This window comes from Sycon ciliatum, chromosome 3, assembly GCF_964019385.1.
Source record: "Sycon ciliatum chromosome 3, ocSycCili1.1, whole genome shotgun sequence".
Lineage (NCBI taxonomy): Eukaryota > Metazoa > Porifera > Calcarea > Leucosolenida > Sycettidae > Sycon > Sycon ciliatum.
In genome coordinates, this window is record NC_088645.1 from 36,275,602 (window position 1) to 36,291,145 (window position 15,544).

Sequence of the window (15,544 nt, forward strand, 5' to 3'; positions counted from 1 at the left end):
AGTTCACATTCGACAGCCCGGGGCACGACGGTACACGACGCAAGGATCGACGGGAAGCGACTGGACAGTCTGACGGCGTCTAATGTGAACACCAGGAACGAGAAAGCAACCGTACTGCCACACGGATCGGGAAGCGACGGGAAGAGTTGGATCGATCGAAATTTTCATACCGTAGACGGGCATAGACGGGGACGCAAGCGTACAAAAAAGCTGCATTTTGAGTGTGAACAGGAGACGGCGTCGTGCGCCGACTACTCCCGATTCGTACTTTGAAATTTTTAGCATTTCGAACACTGCGCTTCCCATGATAACTCGTAGAATGGATAACATGACTTGAGTTGAATTTTAGCAAGATTAGGTCTGATGTCACTTATGGTATTTAGGGATAGTTCAGGAGCGTGACAGACGAACTGTTTTATCATTTCCTGTAGCTATTATTTGAAAGGCACACCTTTCGAAGCTACTTTTTTGGTGGTCATGAAAAACTGGTATTGTGAACTTGATTCCGCTTCATTCATGGAGAAATAATTGAAAAGAAGTCCCGAAAAACAAGAAATTAGGTCCTAAAGTCACCCTGTCACGGACCGTGCCTTATGACTGTCGGCGTTTGCTGTTAAATGACGCAACGACTGCAGTATGTCGTGTCACCCCAGCACTTACGTCCCGTATCGTCAGCGTTCCGTCGAATGTGAACTAGGCTATAGAGCACTGTGTTAAATTACTAACACCCCGCGTTTTTCTATCTTTTATTTTTATTTCTCTCCTCAGCTTCTTCTTCTTCATAAGCTTTTGACGTAGACTCCCTCGATTTAGGCTAAGGCCTGTGGAGAATTCATAAATACAAATCTCAGCGCTGATGCAGAGACCCAGGTGCCATCATTATGCGCGGCACGTTTTCTGAGCAGCCTTTGGAGTGAACGCATTGTCTGTGCCTTCTAGGTTCGGCCTAGCCCCGTGGCTCAGATGGTTAGAGTATTGCTCATGACAAGCAAGGTCCCGGGTTCGAGTCTTGGCGAGTATGGTATTTTTTCTCTTTTCAGCCAGTTTGCTTCCCCTACTGTTCCTTTTGCAATAATATGAAAACTGTGTATTCGAGCAGGGAGTGGTGCTTTCTTGCAGATTTGCAGAATGGAAGGTTCGACGTGCTCCTTGTGTTCTCCAGACGCAGTCGTAAGTCAGTCAAGTGTCAAGCCAGTCGGCAGGAAGCGCGAGCTCCGACGTTCAGAGCAGACACTCGAAAATATTGACCACGCTAATCATGTGTCGGATATCAGTTGTAGCCACTGCACATGTCATGGTGCATTCGATTGAGTAACAGAGTCACACAGAGGAACTTACGAGCGCATTTCCCCTGTGCATCGAGTCCATAGCCGAGCTTGCAGCATGTGTAGGACCCTGAGGTGCTTAAGCATTGCTCAGCCTGAGGACACGTGACGTTAAAGTAGTTGCAATTGTCTGCAGGAAAACAGAATTCAGAATTCCGTACATAGCATGAAGGCAAGGGCAGAGTGTAGGGCGTACAGACCAAGTCGGGACATGAACACGTTTGCAAAGGAGATGTGGTTTTCTCTGGTATAGATTGTCCCAGGTCATAAACAGACCACCCCAGAGACGATTAACAGACCACCCCAGAGACGATTATCAAATAAGGGCATACTTACCTGCATGCATTTCGGTTACATTGGCAACCGCATTGGTCATAACTCGTAACATTTTGTCCTTCCTGTATTTAGCCATGATGACGTTGGCTTAACATCCCAGCTCAAATGCACACATAGCTTAGAATGTATTTGAAAGGATGGTGAGAGGACAAAATGAAAAAAATAAACGAGAGAGCTTGGAAGCTCAGGGCCCTACGCTATGCTTTTATGCTTTCTTGCCTAGCTCATCGTACATGTTATTAGAACTGATGGAAATGTTTTTTCCGTTGATTGGCAACATCATGGTATTGCAAAAACGTTTCAATCAGTTTGAATATTATGAGTTAGGCAAAAGTATTTGCAGAATTTATTGCGGATTGTTATTTCTCTAATTTCATCCACTTTTGGTTTGCTCCTTCTTTTCTTGTTATCTCCTTATACTGTAAATCAACAAATTTTGGCTGATCTCGAAACTTTGGACGATCTCGAAACAAAACTTTTCGCCGTCATTAAACTTTTGGCCGATTGGAGTTTTCAAAAAGAAATCGATCGGTATTTTTGCTCTCACATGCATCTATTGCTCAATCATGCATCATTTGCCTTTATGACAAACTTTGGCTTGCGATTTACTTTGGCCGGTTGGTACCAAGTGGTGAAATCAGCGAAATCAAATCGCCAGCGAAATTTAGTTGATTTTAATACAGTAATCGGATTTTCTGGCCTTTTTGTAGTAATACATTGACCTGTTGAGCCAATGAGGACGGCCAAATGCATGGTTGCCTGTGGAGCACATTACATAGCTTTACAGACTCCTAAAATACGTATCCTGTCCGACGGCAAAAGAGTCTGCAGATTTAGTTTTTCTGCGAGTCGACGGGATGTCTGTCCTGATGTCTCTTCCGACGTTTCCTGTGACAGGCGCTGAATCGCTCGTTCACGCTTATTTGGGAGGCGGCGGGATCTCTCTTCCAAAGTATGTTTTTGCTGATGCATCCTATCATCTATTCGGCAACTAACGCCCATTCTAAATTCTATTCCTCCTCGCCTCGCTATTTCTTTCCAAATCCCCCTCTACATCAGGGAGTCGTATACATAATACGACGAATATTGTGGCCAGCTGTTTGTACGGGATGGTACGGGACAGATACCGGAGCCAGCAAAATATTGTGGCCAGCTGTTATGTACAATCCTGTAGAGCCTTTGTAGTCACAGATACGGGACAGATACGGGATAGTTCCAGGCGTGACACAAACACACAAACACACAAACACCAAACGAGAGAGCTTGAAAGCTCAGGGCCCTACGCTATGCTTTTTTGCCTTGATGACCTTGACGAAACAATCATAGGGATGTTATCAATTCTTTAAAAAAATCCTTTTTTTTTAAGACATAACCTGGGATTCGAACCCGCACTATTGCGCGCCCTGCATGCATCCCCCGATAAACTTCGCACACATGCTAATTCTTCCAAGTTGTTTCACATTGTGATCTTGCATTTGAAAGCCCTATTTGAATATGCATTGTGGCCAGCCGTCTTTGATGGCACGGTACGGTAGGGGATAGGTACGGGACAGGTACGATCGAGGGTAATACGATACCGTCTCCCGCACCGTACCGTACCATCAAACACAGCTGGCCACATACAGCTGCCCGCAATATTCAAATAGGGCTTTCAAACGCAAGATAATAACGTGAAGCAACTTGGAAGAATGGGTATGAATGCGAAGTGTATGGGGGAATGCATGTAGGGCGATAGTGCGGGTTCGAATCCCAGGATATGCCTTAAAAAATAGGAGAATTGAAAAATTTATAACATCCTATGCTTTTTTGCCGTCAGATACGGATAGCGCCAGGCGTGACACAAACAAATAAACAAACACACAAACAAACAAATACCAAACGAGAGAGCTTGGAAGCTCAGGGCCCTACGCTATGCTTTTATGCTTTTTTGCCTAGCTCATCGTACATGTTATAAGAACTGAGGCAAAAATATTTGCAGAATTTATTGCGCATTGTTATTTCTCTAATAATCATCTACTTTTGGTTTGCTCCTTCTTTTCTTTTTATCTCCTTATACTGTAAATCAACAAATTTTGGCCGATGAGAAATAGAAACCTCCCTATTAGAGATGTTAAGATGCACGTTATTTCCGACGTGACGCGCAATTTCACGTCAAATTTGAAATCGATAGGTATTTTTGCTCTCACATGCATCCATTGCTCAATCATGCATCATTTGCCTATAATTATGACGAACTTTGGCCTGCGATTTACTTTGGCCGGTTGGTACCAAGCGGCGAAATTAGCGAAATTAAATCGCCAGCGAAAATTTGTTGATTTTAATACAGTAATCGGATTTTCTGGCCTTTTTGTAGTAATACATGTACATTGACCTGTTGAGCCAATGACGACGCCGAATGCATGGTTGCCTGTGGAGCACATTACATAAATTAGCAGTCTCCTAAAATACGTATCCTGTCCGACGGCAAAAGAGTCTGCAGATTTAATTTTTCTGCGCGTCGACCGGATGTCTGCGACGCGAAAGTTCAGCTCGCGTTATTTGGCTCGCACGTCGAAAAATCAACGCGAGTGACCTGCTGCTCACGTGGAAATTTGGACATTACATAACTTTACAGTCTCCTATAATACGTATCCTGTCCGACGGCAAAAGAGGCTGCAGATTTAGTTTTTCTGCGCGTCGACGGGATGTCTGTCCTGACGTTCACTGGGACCGGCGCTAACTCTGCCGATCACGGGCGTTCTGGACTCGACGGGATGTCTGTCCTGACGTTTCCTGGGACCGGCTTAGACTCTGCCGATCACGGGCGTTCTGGACTCAACGGGATGTCTGTCCTGACGTTGCCTGGGACCGACGGACTCTGTCGATCACGGGGGTTCTGGAGTCGACGGGATCTCTCTTCCGACGTTTCCTGTGACCGGCGCTGAATCGCTCGTTCACGCTTATTTTGGAGACGACGGGATCTCTCTTCCAAAGTACATGTATGTTTATGCTGACGCATCCTATCACCTATTCGGCGTCTATTCTAATTTAATTATTTCCTCCTCGTCTCCCTATTTCTTTCCAAATCTCCCTCTACAACGGGAGTCGTATACATAATACCACGAATATTGGTACGGTACGGGGCAGATACAGGAGCCCGCAAATGTTGTGGACAGCTGTTATGTACAATCTTGTAGAGCCTTTGTAGTCACAGATACGGGACAGATAGGGACAGATACGGGATAGCGCCAGGCGTGACACAAACAAACAAACAAACACACAAACAAACAAATACCAAATTAAAGCTGTGTGGACCCTGGCTAGCGCCAGACGTTACTGAAGTAACGTCTTCTGCATAGCTACGGGAATTAAAGCTGTGTGGACCCTGGCTAGCGCCAGACGTTACTGAAGTAACGTCTTCTGCATAGCTACGGGAATAAAAGCTGTGTGGACCCTGGCTAGCGCCAGACGTTACTGAAGTAACGTTTTCTGCATAGCTAGGGGAATAAAATATGTAGGTTCACTGATGATCATCGAAGAAAATTTTTTTAACTTGGTAAACCGGCCTCTTGTACGGGCAGAATTAAGTAACACAATGATACAATAAAAACAAGTACCAGTAGTTACATACATGGACCATACGAGAAAAAGCAATGATGACGAGGCATAAACAAGTGTCTAGTGCTGCATGGCAGCTTCAGAGACAGCGAGTCGAGCGGATGACTCAGCCACCTCCCGGTGCGAATACAGCCGTTGTGCACCACGCAGGCAAGCCACGCCGGCACGGAGAAGGGCAAATCATCGAAGAAAAACGTTTCTGAATTCTACTTCACATACATGTACTTATTGTACCTTATCAGTCTATCATAACAAAACCCACAACACACTCTTCATAGCCGGGGCTCTTTTTTTTAACCAGTTGTGCAATACTGTACTCTGGTTCAAACGGTGGGACTTACCCTCGCAGGCAGAGAATGTCCATTTCTGGTTAGTTTGGCAGTAAATCACTGGTGGTGAACCAGGGGCCAGGGTGTAGCCAGGCAAGCAGGAAACATTCTTCTCCACAGTGCTGTTGCCGGTGGTAACGGCATTGGGAAGCGGGGCCGGAGGGGGGCACGAGTTCTCTGAACGGGAGAAGAATAAAGCATGAAAATCATCGGACATAGCTTGAAGCACGACACAGTCGAGGCATCGCAAAGTTGAAGTGCCACACAATTGAGTTGCCACAAAGTTGAAGCTGCTGCATCCTATTATCAAGAGCATAATATATGTAGGACTCAGTATAGAGTCCATGCACTATATGATGTCCAGCACCCTATATATAGTCCATTGGTCCAAAATCCACTATACAGAGTCCAGGAGTCCACTCAGTTTTGATCAGCTTCATCCTGCCGCGCAATCCCCTATAAGGAGTACACTTTTTCTACAAGTCCACTATTCACGGTCCAGGAGTCCAGTTTATCCAGTCACGCCGTCCTGTGAGTTGTGCCCAAAAGAGAACAAACACCTTTTCAGTTTTGCTTGCCTCGTGGCAGCGCATTCCTTTCTTCACTTCAGCTATGTCTGCCAGGTCTGCTGTGCAGTTGCTGACAGTAATCTGTCTCGAGGTAACCAAGGAGGATAAGGAGACGTTCAAAATCAAATCTGGAAAGCGTCTTGTGGTTCTCGGAAGACGTTTCATCAGTGCGCGGGATGAAAGCAGAAATTGCAGAACGAGAAAAGTTCAGCACAGTTCAAATCTGACGAGTCAGGTACACCGACACTCTCTTTCGTTCGACGCCACAAGGATCCCCTGTTTGGCTGGCCATTGCTGCCAGTAAGACGTTTGAACGGTTTCATCAGAGCGAGGGATGAAAGCAGAAAGTGGAGAACGAGAAAAGTTCAGCACAGTACCAATCTGACGAGTCAGATACACTGACACTCTCTTTCGTTCGACGCCACAAGGATATCCTGTTTGTCTGGACAAGAGCTGCCCGTTCCACCGTGTCAAAAGGCTGTCCAACTACATGGCAGGACGATGACTGAGGTAAGGAAACTTTTACTCGTTTCGATTGGTCTGCTGTTCTGTCGTTATATGCTTGAATTTTTTTCCATTTTTCAAGGAGCGTATCGCGTTTGTTTGATGTTGCTTGAATGAATGCCCTTAAAGTAACCAACCACGTCGTAATAGTCCTCAAGGATTGCAAGGACTTTGCATCAATCGTATACGATCGTCTAGCTATCATCAATTATTATTATATTTCATGAGAAATGTATTTTTATCCCTATGATAATTATGTGAACTCCACGACGCTCTTCCTCTACTAGGCTCTAGTATGATGTCAAATACAATGGGATCTACAAACGCAGTGCCAGTGTACTAGTAGTAGTAGGAGGAGGATTTCTTGTATGCCGATGACAAGAAAAAGCTTCTCGAGCTAATACATGTACTCGTATTCCATGAAGTAACCGTTTTGATGTGACAAACATGACACTGTGTCAGTGAAACTGCCTCGTGACAACAAATCATTGCATTTCCATCTCAGGGAAGACTGACTGACGGCAACGCTGTACAGATTGTTCAAATCATCTCATTTCAATTTAGTTGCAGTGAAGTGAAACACTGTGTACACTACATGTATGGTGGTGTGTCTGTGCGTCTTGAGTGTGCACAAACGATCTTTTTCCTCGTATTACAAATAGATTATTGTCCCCACCGTCACCTGTTCACATGTCTTTGAGTGGATGGATTTTCATTGAGCATCACATTCGTTGAGGACTTGGTAGTTGTGTGCTCCCATGCATCATTACGGTAATAAGCGTATCCTTGTGCTATCTATTTGTTGCAGGTGTGCTGATCTTCAGAAGCTTGCGGAACTGAGTGCTGCTGAACATCTGCTGAACATCTGCATGGCCATGAGCAATGGTGAAGCTTGCTATTTCAGTCTCAGCACGTGCTAGTCTTATGCTGACTACTGCACTATGTTACTCTCTTACACTACTACATGTACATGTATGTAAACGTGCGTGCATCCGCCCACGTACACGTATGCATTCGTTTCGTATAATCATTTGTTATCTCTCTTGACTTTACGTGTAACTGGGTGGATGTTTGCATGGCTGTTGGAGTTGCGTGTGTATTGTGTCTCTACTCTTTTCTTGGTGTTTTCTTGGCGTTGTAAAAGTTTGTGTGTGTGTGTGTGTGTGTGTGTGTGTGTGTGTGTGTGTGCGCGCGCTCCCGCACAATAATTTGAAAACAACTAATTAATCCTTGGCTCTCCATTATTATCTTTCGATTCTTGGTTTTTTCTAGGTATTTTCTTGGCGTTGTGTGAGTGTGTGCATGTGTGTGTGTGCGTGAACAATAATTTGGCAACACTACATGATTGAGATATTGTAATTTGCAGCGTCTGCGAAGAGACCACTTGATTTGAGGATTGTGTTTGTAGGGTTTTTCATGTAATGAAGTGGCTGCAGTGGCGCCTCAATACTTATTTTTTATCTTGAGAAGTGAATGATGTAAAGGATTAAAGGGAGAGGCCGTTTTCTGGTTAATATTCACTGCTTACAGCAGATCCTATGTCTAATTTCTAACTCTGGATAGGGAATGTCTAATTCGCTGGACTTTATACAGGAAGTGTTGTCCACATAAAGACTCTTTATAGTTGATTTCAAAGTTTGGACTCCGTACAGTTGATTTTGGACCAATGGACATTATAAAGGGGTGAAGCCAATTGGCTGGACTCTATACAGGGAGTGATGTTCATCTAAACTTTGAGCTCACAGTTGATTCCAAGTTTGGACTCTGTACAGTGGATTTTGGACCAATGGACTCTATATAGGGGTTGGACATCATAGAGGGGCTGGACGCTCTACTGAGTCCAACATATATAACCCCCAAGAGTGTGCAGCTCTGCATATGGGGTCTTCGACGGCCAAAACTCACATGACGTGTTTCGTGCTACGTACAAAGGAAGGATATCGTGCGCGCAATCCGAATATCTACCAGGATCATGCTGGGGATTTGCATACGCGCAGTGAGTTTCTGTCAGAGAGTGCTTTTTTTATTACTCCGTTGCTCGCTAAAACGGGCTGGAAACGTACAACTGCGACACTACACCTCGTGATGTGAGTTTTGTCGTCGGCTAAACCCCATAGAAAGTGTATCATGTGTTGCACACTCTTGGGGGGTTATGTACTCTTGCTATTATTGTTGTGGTAAATGCAGCGGCTTGGTGGCCTGGTACAGTGTTGCTCAATTAAATGTATGTGTGTGTATGTATGTGTGTGTGTACAGTATGTATGTGTGTGTGGGGGGGGGGGGGGGGCAGGCGAGAAACAGTTTTCTATATTTCTCGACCTTTTGGGCCCGGACAGGGCTACATGCGCTAGCTGTGTCGCATCGCCCTCCAGAGAGGCTGCATTATTTAGTTTTTCTGCGCGTCGACGGGATGTCTGTCCTTACGTTTCCTGGGACCGGCGCTGACTCTGCCCTTCACGGGCGTTCTGTACTCGGCGGGATGTCTGTCTTGACGTTTCCTGAGAATGGCGCTGACTCTCCTGATCAAGGGCGTTCTGGACTCGACGGGATGTCTGTCCTGACGTTTCCTGGGACCGGCGCGGACTCTGGCGATCACGGGCGTTCTGGAGTCGACGGGATTTCTCTTCCGACGTTTCCTGTGACCGGCGCTGAATTGCTCGTTCACTCTTATTTTGGAGACGACGGGATCTCTCTTCCAAAGTATGCTTTTGCTGACGCATCCTCTATCATCTATTCGGCAACTAACGCCCATTCTAAATTCTATTCCTCCTCGTCTCCCTATTTCTTTCCAAATCTTCCTCTACATCTTTGAAATTTGACCTGGTAGAGTAGGCAGCAAGTTTTTGACCTCCGAGAATCCGTGGGATTTTTGGGTTTGTTTCTAAAATGTCGAGAGTGTGTTCGATACAGTTAGGGGAGGACCATCCAAGGAACGATCATGCGTTCTACGTAAAGCTGTTGCTGTCTGCTGGAGTAAAACCAGGAGATGTGAAGCAAGTAGATCTAAATGGCCGACGTGGATTCTGCAGAATTACATTTTGTAGCACTGAAGTAAGGGACGATGTTGTGACGAAAGGCCTGCAGGCTAACGGAACGCCTTTGACCTTGGTGGTTGGAGATGGTGCTGTAGTGTCAGTCCATGCTTTTGGCGTGGCTGAAGACGTTTCCCTCCCCTCCATTGTCTCTGCAATCGAGAAATTCGGCACTGTGATCGGCAAACCAAAGCGGGAGGTGAAAACCATTGAAGCCTGTACCTTCACCACTGGAACGGTGTACGTCAGTATAGTACCGACCGTAGCTGTCCCCTCTGTGATTGTCTTGCCTGGCACACACCAGAGAATCCGTGTATGGCACAAGGGTCAGACCCCAACATGCTATAAGTGTGGGTCAAGCGGCCACGTGTCCAGAAATTGCACTCAGCAGATGCAATGGGGCAAGAACTCTGCATCTGGTACGCTGTACTCCAGTATGGTAGGGTCAAGCGCAGGTCAAGCCAACAACTCTGTGCACCACAGCTCTGAACCCCAGCCACCACCTCCAGTACTTGGCGCCTCGAGTTCATCTACGGATGCAGAGTCAGAGATCTCATCTCGACCTCGTGAACCTTGTACGGACCCAGCACAACCCCACGCGGATCCAAAGGACAAGCAGAGCACTAGGAATATTATAGCAATAAAAACTGCTTTATGGCAGTTTTCTAAAAAAAGTTATTGTGTTCTAGTCCATGGACCCCGTCTAAAAAGTAAGAAATTAACGAAATGTGATAGCTGAAAATTAAAATTTCACACAAAACCTCACAATAATCACAACACTTGAAATGCTGCTTTCAACACTAAACTTGTACTCCACCAACAATTGGCAACATGCATGCATAGGAAAGAGGATCACGAGGAGAAAAGGTCTTCTACGAGTACATGTTGCTTTTCATTCTGTGTGTGATTATTGTGAGGTTTTGTGTGAAATTTTAATTTTCAGCTATCACATTTCGTTAATTTCTTACTTTTTAGACGGGGTCCATGGACTAGAACACAATAACTTTTTTTAGAAAACTGCCATAAAGCAGTTTTTATTGCTATAATTTCTTCTGTTTTTTCTGTCACCAATCAATGAAATGCCCTATCAATATGTAAATGATGGCCTTCACATCATATCAATACCGTATTATACGCATTGATGTGCAAGCCTTTTCTTGCAGAAAATGGGACTAGCATGTTCTTCTGCGGGGATACATGTGAGTAGTGGTGGACCGTGGTGATACCTTTTTTATACGGAGGTCATTCTGTGCATGTTGCTGTAGCAGAATTTCACGACTCTGTCATAAAATTGTCTTGCCTTTCAGATATTTCAGATTTCCCCACCCTCGATCAGATTTATTTGAGAAATGTAACCAGGTGCGTGTCGCAGATGTTTTTGTTGATTCTGTGTTTATAATGGTTTATAATCATGGGTTATCGTGATAAGGTCATCCTGCACCATATTGCACTGAAATCGTAACCCTGTTGATGTCGATACAACTTTTGGAAGTAGTTCAATGACTTCGAACTGTTAGTCCACGATTTTCTAAAACAACACAGCAAAGGAGGAACAATAAACATGTATTAAAATGTAAACAAATACATTGCTGAGTCCGACACCTCGTTCCAACAACTACACTGATCCTGAGGATAAAAGGGGCAAGGCTATGGTTGGAGGTACTGAGAGATAAACAAGGCACTCCATAATAATAGAATCGTACACATTTTTGGTGAGTATGAATGATATCCAGTCGAACCTCTTTAGGACGAACACCAAGGGACCGATGGTATTTATTCTGTGAGTTTGTCTTAACCTATTTTATAACCAGTGAACACAATTATTTCTCCAATAGACATACGAATAGATTTCTTCTACAGCGAAAGATTCTAAGCCACACCAACTCACTAGACACCCTTAGCAAACAACGGTAACGCTATTTTTTACGGTACTCGTACCTTGATCACCCAAATAGCGTTGAAGCTGCAGCGTATAAACGTTATGGAGGCTGATTTATCGTTGTGACCAACGGTACGTGTTTTGGCCAAATATTGCATAGTCCGTACGCATTTCACCTTGTATCGCGTATATGGTGACAAAAATGGTTGTACCGCGCGAAATCAAAGCTATTAGAGAGGTTAAGTTACACGTTTTTTGCCCTTTTTCAAAACGCGGTGCAAATCTCACGTTACGTGTAATTTTTAGAGGTTAAGTTACACGTGCGACGTGACGTGAAATTTTGCCTGGCAGGATTCGGGTTTAGTTCCCACAAATATCAAATCTTCCAACAAACTCGATAAATTTCGATAAAATTCCGGAAACTCACACAAATTCGTTCGGGATAACCAAGCGAAACTTCCAAAAACTCACGTCATGAACTTACGTGCGGGACAGTCAACTCACGTAAAACACGTCAAATTTTACGTGAGTTTTTTTCACTTTTTGACGTAAAAGTTCACGGACGTAAGACTTTTACGTGAAACTTAACCTCTCTATTCTCGTGGCAACAGCGTACTAAAAATAGCGTGCATCTTGCTAAAGGTCGAACCCAAATCACGGTATTCTCCCCCTTACGATAATACCGTTACAACATAACGTTTTTTGCTAAGGGTGTCTATTGACTCGTCTCGTATGAAACAAATGAGTCACTAGAGAGGTTCTGCAAAACGAAAATGAGTACAAACAGTCGTTCCACGTCCTGAAGTGCGAAACTTCGCACGAACTTTCGCAACTTTGGACGCGAAACTTGCAGGGAACGCGAAATGAACAGTCGTACACACTTTCGTGAGATCGGGTCATGGCGTACGTGCACTTGGCCCGCGCAAACTACGAAAACGTGCAGAACGCAAAGTTTGTGCAAAAATTCGTACACACTTTCGCAATGACTGTCGCGAAACTTCGTTCGAATTTTCGTTTTGCAGAACCTCTCTACTGAACGTTTCTTTAGCAACATGACGGCAACTGAAACAGCAACAGAGAAAGTACGATACATGTACAGCACATTCTTGCAGGTACTGCAGATTGCAGATCGTAATTCTTGCCTTGGCGGCACGAAACATCATTTAGGGCAGTGCAATCTCGGCGGAACTCACAAATAATAAATCAAACAGCCCAGACTCGAGTAAACAAATCTAATCATACAAGTTTACTGAACCTCTCCACAATGGAGATTTTCCCTGATATGCGAATTTATTTTGCAAACTCGGTCAATGGGTCCTTGAACCTTTCCCTCCAGATTGGGAACTGCCAACGATAGTATGCCACTGACCAGTGCCTTACTTGTAACGTACCAATGTACAATGAATATGAGTATTTCGACAACACATCTAACATAAGCCTTACCGTCAAGAAGGTGAACTCGCGTTCTTCGCACACTGTAGACAAGGGCAAAGAGATAAAAATGGATCTAAATCCGAATAAAATCAGCACACGTTTCCGTAAATGAAAGGGTGAGCATAACAAATGAATCGAAGGAAACCGGTCAACTCAGAGATCACCTGTCATCGAGTATTCCGTAAAAGGGGGCCTCGGCAGCGGAAAAGCTAAATTTAGAAAAGAGATCCTGCCAGCTTTTCCATTATTTATTGCATTCCGCCCAAAATGAGCACACTTTTAGTAAATGAAAGAGTCAACACAAGCAAAAGAATCAAAGGTAACTGGTCAACTCACCTGTCGATATTGAGTAATATTCCGCGAAAGGAGGTCTCAGCAGCGCCGAAACGAAATAAGCCAGGCCAGGATCTAGGAGACGAAATATCCGAAACAGCTCATACAAGAAGCAGTTCCAAAGGAGGAAGTTTCTCGCGCATGCACATCCGAACACGGACTGCATGCACTGCATGCAACACAATGTCTGCCGTGCACGTGCACAGCACGCGGCTACCAACCGTTGGTAGATCTATACCGAGCACCTTACGTAGAGACTTACGTAGCCTAAGTGAAATACCGAGCACCTTACGTAGAAACTTACGTAGCATAGCGGTGTCGTTTTTCTTGCCATGTGAACACAATAATAGAAAAGCTGACAGGATCGCTTTTCTAAATATCGGAACTGTTGCAGCAGGCTCGCAATGAGACCACCAGTCCGAGCAGAACCCCAATGCAGGATATGAACAAATTCTGCAGAGGAAAGACAGCTCACCAGTCACCTGACGCTGAGGGCTTCACCCTGGCTTCTGGGAAACACACCTTCCCAGCAAAGTCCAGGACTGCACTGCACAGCACTGAAGGATTTTCTGAAAGTAATGAACTGCCAGTTGGAAATGCAGATTCACAAGAGGATGCAGACAGCAGCCTGGCGAATGTTACAATCGGTGGGATAACCTTTGAGTACTGATTTGATCTTCTTTTACATAATCTATGACAGAGTCAAACCCAACTGCCAGACTCCAACCCACTTTTACAAGAACAGCCATGTCTTCACTTAACCCCCTTGCTGACTCATTTAGTCCGTCAGTTCCACTACCTTCTCCTACCCACCCAAGTGCACTTCGCGTTCTATTTCTCAACATCAGGAGCCTGCGTAACAAACTCAATGACATCCTACTGCTCACACAACAACTCAACGCCCCGGATATAGTCTGTGTCAACGAAACCTGGCTCGACGCCACTGTTTCGGACCAAGAAATAGCCCTGACTGGATATAGTGTAACACGCAGAGACCGTAGTGGTCGAGTAGGAGGAGGAGTTTGCATATACTGGAAGTCATGTCTTCCGGTAAAACCAAGAGACGACATAACAACTGATGGTGTGGAAAGTTGCTGGTGTGAAGTCGCTTGCAAACCCCGCAGTTGTCTTGTTGGAACGATCTACCGCCCTCCATCTGAACCTGTGGGTTACTGGGACAAGCTAGACGAACATCTTTGCGCTGCTCTAAGGCCACAGCCAAATGCTATCGTTTGTGGTGACTTTAATGTGAATATTGACCTAAGTGCCAGGGACCCTCAGTATCACTACTTATCTGACTTGCTGAACAGCTATGCTCTGCATCACGGTGTCAACAAGTCTACGCGATTTAGCTCAACAGGACAAGACAGCACCCTCGATTTGATACTGAACAATTTTGATCCTTCCACTACAGCGAAGATCATCCCGGTCGCTTTCAGTGACCATGCTGCCGTGGCCAGTGACTTTCACCTCATTGTGCCTCGTGGATCTGACACCACACGTTTATACCGCAACTATCACCGGATAAACCACGATCACTTCCGGCGTGACTTAACCCAGAAGAACTTGTGTAGTATTACCGGCAACCCAAGCGCCATGTGGACCGAGTGGTCTAGCCGGTTTATTGAGGTTTTGGATGTCCATGCCCCACTTCAAAGTAATCACAGAACGAAGAAGCCTTCAGTGCCATGGATTGACCGGCAATTGTTGTACTTACTACACAAGCGGAATAGGTTGCACCGAAAGTGGCTCTCTGCTAAGACACAGGAGACTTATGATGAATTTAGTACAGCCAGACGTGCGGCAACTAGCTACAACAGGACCCGGAAACAGGAATTCTACAACTCCAAATTTCAGCAATGTACTGGAAATGCCAGAGAGACTTGGAAAATAATCAAGGAGTTGACAGGCAAACAGTCGACGTACAGGGATCCACAGTGCACGGTGGATGCGATTCGAGACACTTTTTCGAAAGTTGTGGAAGATCCAGCTCGCCCTGCACAGCTACGCCTACCCCTTGGGCCTCCACCTGCGGTGCACTTCTCGGAATTCTTGCCAGTCTCCATTGCAACTACTCGGAAAATGTTGGAACAGTTGGACACCAGAAAAGCCACTGGGAGTGATGATATTCCAGCAAGTCTCCTCCAGATGCATGCTGACATCCTGGCACCGTCACTCACGCTACTATTTAATAAGTCATTGAGAG

At 45.1% G+C, this 15,544-nt stretch overlaps 1 protein-coding gene and 1 long non-coding RNA gene across 2 annotated transcripts in view; both read right to left on the bottom strand.

Moving 5' to 3' along the window:
- The window catches only part of LOC135813032 (sushi, von Willebrand factor type A, EGF and pentraxin domain-containing protein 1-like), a 45,367-nt gene that overhangs the window by 16,363 nt on the left and 13,460 nt on the right, over window positions 1-15,544 (bottom strand). The window contains exons 6-7 of the mRNA XM_065326251.1: window positions 5,600-5,764; window positions 1,339-1,455 (exon numbers count right to left, since the gene is read on the bottom strand). Coding sequence (XP_065182323.1) covers window positions 1,339-1,455; window positions 5,600-5,764 — 282 coding nt within the window. The remainder of the gene's footprint in view (window positions 1-1,338; window positions 1,456-5,599; window positions 5,765-15,544) is intronic.
- Window positions 10,984-13,446, bottom strand: LOC135812729 (uncharacterized). Its single transcript, XR_010552939.1, has 3 exons — window positions 13,342-13,446; window positions 13,015-13,046; window positions 10,984-11,220 (listed from the first exon to the last, which is right to left on the bottom strand). It is a non-coding gene; the product is annotated as an uncharacterized LOC135812729 (long non-coding RNA).